At 41.6% G+C, this 6,000-nt stretch overlaps 1 protein-coding gene across 1 annotated transcript in view; it reads right to left on the bottom strand.

The window, feature by feature from the left end:
* LOC138981017 (integrin beta-1-A-like) overlaps positions 1–6,000 on the bottom strand; it is a 73,967-nt gene that overhangs the window by 2,750 nt on the left and 65,217 nt on the right. Inside the window, exons 17-20 of the mRNA XM_070353807.1 lie at positions 4,733–4,893; positions 3,364–3,473; positions 1,765–1,857; positions 175–301 (exon numbers count right to left, since the gene is read on the bottom strand). Of these exons, the coding sequence (XP_070209908.1) occupies positions 175–301; positions 1,765–1,857; positions 3,364–3,473; positions 4,733–4,893 (491 nt within the window). The remainder of the gene's footprint in view (positions 1–174; positions 302–1,764; positions 1,858–3,363; positions 3,474–4,732; positions 4,894–6,000) is intronic.

The following is a 6,000-nucleotide window of genomic DNA, read 5'->3' as shown; positions in this document are numbered from 1 at the left end:
CCAATTTATAACTAATTTGAAATCATTGATCACAATCCAGTTTTCACTAAAGATAAACCGAATCCTCTCTTGTTTTGTGTATATTATGCATCTGTGTATCATTACTGTGCCTCTGAGGTAAAACTAAAAAAACCTAATTTGATTCTATGAACCTACTGAGAACGATAAACCTACCTTCGAGTTCGTCTTCCTTGATAATGTCTTGGCAGAGGTCGGTGCACTGATCACCATTGTATTTGCCCGTCCCAAACCCCTTGCACTGGGCGCAGTCACGATACTGGCTACACTTGCTGGGGCAGTTCTGGGTGTGACACAAAGGGAAAATATTGTCATTAAAGCCTGCTTAGTGCTATGGACTTCGCAAAGTCAACTTCATGAAGCCTTGGTACTGAATTGTGGGTAAACTCCGCGCCCAATTAAGGAATGCCCAGAGAGACAAGGACTAGAGAAACAAGAAGGGCAAAGCCCATACGACTCACATGCTTGACCTTGACCTTTACATGACCTTGACCTTCAGGGTCAAGGTCAAATAACTAAACCTAGCAATGACATCATACACTAAGAACTGCTTTACACATTTTTCCTACCAAAATACATGTGACCTTGACCCAAGGTAATCCAAGGTCATGCAACACAAAGCTGTTAATTCAAGACATAGGAAGTACAATGGTGCTTATTGGCTCTTTCTACCATGAGATATGGTCACTTTTAGTGGTTCACTACCTTATTTTGGTCACATTTCATAAGGGTCAAAGTGACCTTGACCTTGATCATATGTGACCAAATGTGTCTCATGATGAAAGCATAACATGTGCCCCACATAATGTTTAAGTTTGAAACAGTTATCTTCCATAGTTCAGGGTCAAGGTCACTTCAAAATATGTATACAATCCAACTTTGAAGAGCTCCTGTGACCTTGACCTTGAAGCAAGGTAAACCAAACTGGTATCAAAAGATGGGGCTTACTTTGCCCAAAATATCATATATAGGTGAGGTATTGAATCTCAAAAACTTCAGAGAAAATGGGAAACATGTGAAAAATAGCTGTTTTTTAGACAACATTTATGGCCCCTGCGACCTTGACCTTGAAGCAAGGTCAAATTGCTATGTATGTTTTTTGGGGCCTTGTCATCATACACCATCTTGCCAAATTTGGTACTGATAGACTGAATAGTGTCCAACGTTACAGTTTTCCGGACGGACGTCCAGACGGACGGACGGACGGACGGACGGACGACTCGGGTGAGTACATAGACTCACTTTTGCTTCGCATGTGAGTCAAAAAACAAAGGTCATAGAATCTTTCATTCTCTAAAAACAGAGGTCATAGAATCTTTCATTCTCTAAAAACAAAGGTCATAGAATCTTTCATTCTCTAAAAACAAAGGTCATAGAATCTTTCATTCTCAAAAAACAAAGGTCATAGAATCTTTCATTCTCTAAAAACAAAGGTCATAGAATCTTTCATTCTCTAAAAACAAAGGTCATAGAATCTTTCATTCTCTAAAAACAAAGTATGCATGCCTAAAATGGTGGGGGGGGGGGGGGAGACAGGAACTATGAGGGAAAATAATTTTTTCAGACATGCAGCGCGCACAAAACAGTTGAAATATTATTTAGCAACCTTTTTTAGCACATTTTGTGTGTGTTATTCATGAACATGTGGCTTTCATGTCCCGATGGGTAAGTCCACATTGGTAAGTCTTGTCACCATTCTTTATGGTTGTATTGACCAATCTGTATCATTCAACAGTGTGTACTCACAGGGCATTCTTCGCATGTTGGTCCCATGTATTTAAGGGTCGCATTGCATCGACATCTGCCACAGTCACATGACCCTTTCTCATTGCACAGCAGCTGCAGAAAAAGGCAAATCCGTTACTAAACAGTCAACAAATCACTTGACATTAAAACAGACAAAAAAAGCAGTTTTGTATGAAGAATAAAAAAAACCAATGATGTAATCAATTCTTAACAACCGTCACCGTAAGTGCTGACAAGACTTTTTTTTGTCCAAAAGTATGCACATCAGAGCTCACTTTTCAGTGCCGATGCGATTGTGAGCCTCAGTGTACACTGCATGTCTAGAAATGTTGCTCGCTAGCGTTTGGCCTACAATGGCACTTTGTTGGTGTTGGCAGTTATACCAATGAAAAGCAATTCATTTAGTCTGTGGCCATGTCTATCTGTCTACTGTGTTCTCTGTTAATAAGGGTGAGCTTTTTTCTGAGAGAAAACTAAACAAGAAGAGCAAACGCTCGATCGAGTCACTTTCGCAGTTCTGAATATTATATGAGGCATCAGATGGACAGGAAGAAATTGCTATTCACAACACAATACAGATGTAAATAATTTGATGTAAAGAATAATCCTATAAAGTTTGAATCAAATCCGATGAATAGTTTCAGAGATATGATATTTCAATTTTTTTCCTTCAAGACATACCTGTGACCTTGAAAAAGGTCAAAGGTCACCAAAGCAGACGTCAAAGTGTAGAGGTCACTGGGAGTCACGTTCACATAAAATTTGAGCCCGGTCACTTTTATAGTTTCCGAGAAAAGCCCAACGTTAAGTTGTGTGTTGCCGAACAGAAAAGGCTAGTTATCTCCCTTGTTTTTCTGATAACGTTCGTAAAAGGCTACAGATGTAAATACTTTGATGTAAAGAATAATCCTACAAAGTTTCAATCACATCCGATGAACTTTGTCAAAGATATAAAATGTCTAATTTTTCCTTTGACGCTGACCTGTGACCTTGAAAAAGGTCAAAGGTCAACGAAACCATCGTTAAAGTGTAGAGGTCATTGGAGGTCACGACTAAACAAAATATGAGCCGGATCGCTTTGATAGTTTCCGAGAAAAGTCCAACGTTAAGGTGGTGTCTACGGACGGCCGGCCGGACGGCCGGCCGGACAGACTAACACTGACCGATTACATAGAGTCACTTTTTCTCAAGTGACTCAAAAATGTGTCAGAGGGAGGGAGAATGGAATAACTCAGTGGTGTGGAAAATGAGACTGAAATTATTGCATTCTTAGGTCTTGTCTCTGAATGCTATTGCATTTGAGATGAAAAGAGCGTGGCATTGACCAGACGGTGCAGAAAACACAGACCAGAGCTCATTTTCACTGGGATGCCCGTCAATCGCTTGACTCCATAATTGTCAAGTGGGTTTATTTGCCTCATTGTTTCCAAGGAAAAGCAACTGTTCCACAACCCACAACAACCAACGGAGTCATTTCTGAACTTTGTCTATTAATGCTGCAGGAAGGACTAAAAAAAAAAAGCTAAAAAAAACAAGTGTAAAAATAAATGCAAAAAAAAACCAACAACAGTTTAACAAAAAAAAAGGGTTTCATCTCACCCCATTGGAAGCGATGCAGGTGGAATTATCTGTTGAGCAGTCGCAGGCATCGCCTTCCCAGCCCTCCAGACACTGACAGGTACCACAGTCACACTTTCCCCGAGTAGGGCCTGCAATGACAGTGTAAGTTAGTCAAAACTATACCATTCTCTCTTCACCCGTAGAATGACAGTGTAAGTCAAAACTATACCATTCTCTCTGTCACCTTTACAGTGTAAGTTAGTCAAAACTATACCATTATCTCTGTCACCTTTACAGTGTAAGTTAGTCAAAACTATACCATTCTCTCTGTCACCTTTACAGTGTAAGTTAGTCAAAACTATACCATTCTCTCTGTCACCTTTACAGTGTAAGTTAGTCAAAACTATACCATTCTCTCTGTCACCTTTACAGTGTAAGTTAGTCAAAACTATACCATTCTCTCTGTCACCTTTACAGTGTAAGTTAGTCAAAACTATACCATTCTCTCTGTCACCTTTACAGTGTAAGTTAGTCAAAACTATACCATCTCTCTGTCACCTTTACAGTGTAAGTTAGTCAAAACTATACCATTCTCTCTGTCACCTTTACAGTGTAAGTTAGTCAAAACTATACCATTCTCTCTGTCACCTTTACAGTGTAAGTTAGTCAAAAATATACCATCTCTCTGTCACCTTTACAGTGTAAGTTAGTCAAAACTATACCATTCTCTCTGTCACCTTTACAGTGTAAGTTAGTCAAAACTATACCATTCTCTCTTCACCCGTAGAATGACAGTGTAAGTCAAAACTATACCATTCTCTCATTCACCTTAAGTAGAATGCACACGCACACACACAAACACACACACACACACACAAACACACTCTTTCTCATTCTCTCTCTCTCTCTCCCTCACTCACACACACACACACACAAACACACACATACACACACACACACACACACTCGCTCTCTCTCTCTCTCTCTCTGTCTTTGTCTCACACAGACACAGATACACATAAATATACTCTCTCTCTTTCTCTCACACGCATGAAGGCATGTATACATGCACACACCCTCTTACACACACACACACACACACACACACTGTGCCACACACACACACACACACACACACACACACACACACACACACACACACACACACACTGTGCCACACACACACACACACACACACTGACACACACACACACACACTGTGCCACACACACACACACACACACACACTGTGCCACACACACACACACACACTGACACACACACACACACACTGTGCCACACACACACACACTGTGCCACACACACACACACACACTGTGCCACACGCACACACACAAACACACACACACACACACACACACACACACACACACAAAAGCCAACTAACCTCCACAGAGAGAAGCATCGTCTTTGCTGCGAGGACAAGTGTAGTCATTACACTGACAGTGCTCCCCACTGTATTGCCGCGCAGTGTCCGATCCCAGCGCAAAACACTCACACTCACCACAGATACACTCCCCATAGCCCGAACACACTTCCGTGTCATTTCTGTAGAATAAAGAAACCAAGGTTTACTCATAAATAAATGTGTTAAAAGAAGCCACAGATAGTTTGGGCTGTTGGAAGTGTAACGGAACACACTTCTGTGTCCTTTCTGTAGAATGATAAGGAACCAAGATTTACTCATAAATAAATGTGTTAAAAATTAAGAAGCCAAAGATAGTTTGGGCTGTTGGAAGTGTATCGGAACACACTTCTGTGTCATTCCTGTCATTCAATCAAAAGCCTCATCATAAAGATCTGCCCTCAAACACTTCTGTCTAGTTTTTTTGTGACGGGTAGTTTATAATGAAGTAACCAAATTTACTCATACACACATGTGTTAAAACAAGCCACAGATACACTTCCAACGGCACGAACACACTTCCGTGTCATTTCTGTGGAATGAAGTAACCAAGAATGACTTGTGCATACATTTGATTGAAACTATTATCACAATGTAAGGAAATTGGGGTGGCTTACTCCCGGTGAGCCCCAGAGAGGACTTGGAGAGGACAGCACGTATCGCCCTGCAGTCCCGACTGACGATCTAACAGCGAACGACAAGAAGAAGACTCCCAGTGGAAAGCTAGCAGCAACAGGAGTCGCGCTACCCAGGTGTGTGCGTGTTGAGGTGTAATCGGCCACCTGCACTTATGGCAGAATGACCGAGGTCTTTTACGTGCCACTGTGGTGACACAGGGGTGGAACATGGCTAGCGTCTTCCAATCTGCACATAAAGATGACCCTGCCGGGATTGAAACCTGGGTCCTTAGGATCACAAGTCTAGTGCTCTCTGCCAACTGAGGTACCCGGCCACCAACATGTGTTAAAACGTTCCACTTGAGTGGCACTGGTGAGTTATTGGTTTCAACAAAGCTGTTCAGCAAAAGTAAGCATTAGTATTTTTTTGCATTGGGATGAGCAATCACAGGGTTTCATTTACTAGTGCGCCCTGCACCATTGGCGCATTTAATCTGAAAATGTCCCATCACAATGCCCTTCAGTGCGTCAAAGGGCGCATTGAGATTACGTACCACTGCGCCACCAAATGTACACTTTACATCGGATTACACTGACACACACACACATACACACACACACACACAGATAACA

Source organism: Littorina saxatilis, linkage group LG12, assembly GCF_037325665.1.
Source record: "Littorina saxatilis isolate snail1 linkage group LG12, US_GU_Lsax_2.0, whole genome shotgun sequence".
Taxonomy (NCBI): Eukaryota; Metazoa; Mollusca; class Gastropoda; order Littorinimorpha; family Littorinidae; genus Littorina; species Littorina saxatilis.
Note: the sequence above shows the minus strand (reverse complement) of the source record. Positions and strands in the feature narration are given on the sequence as shown.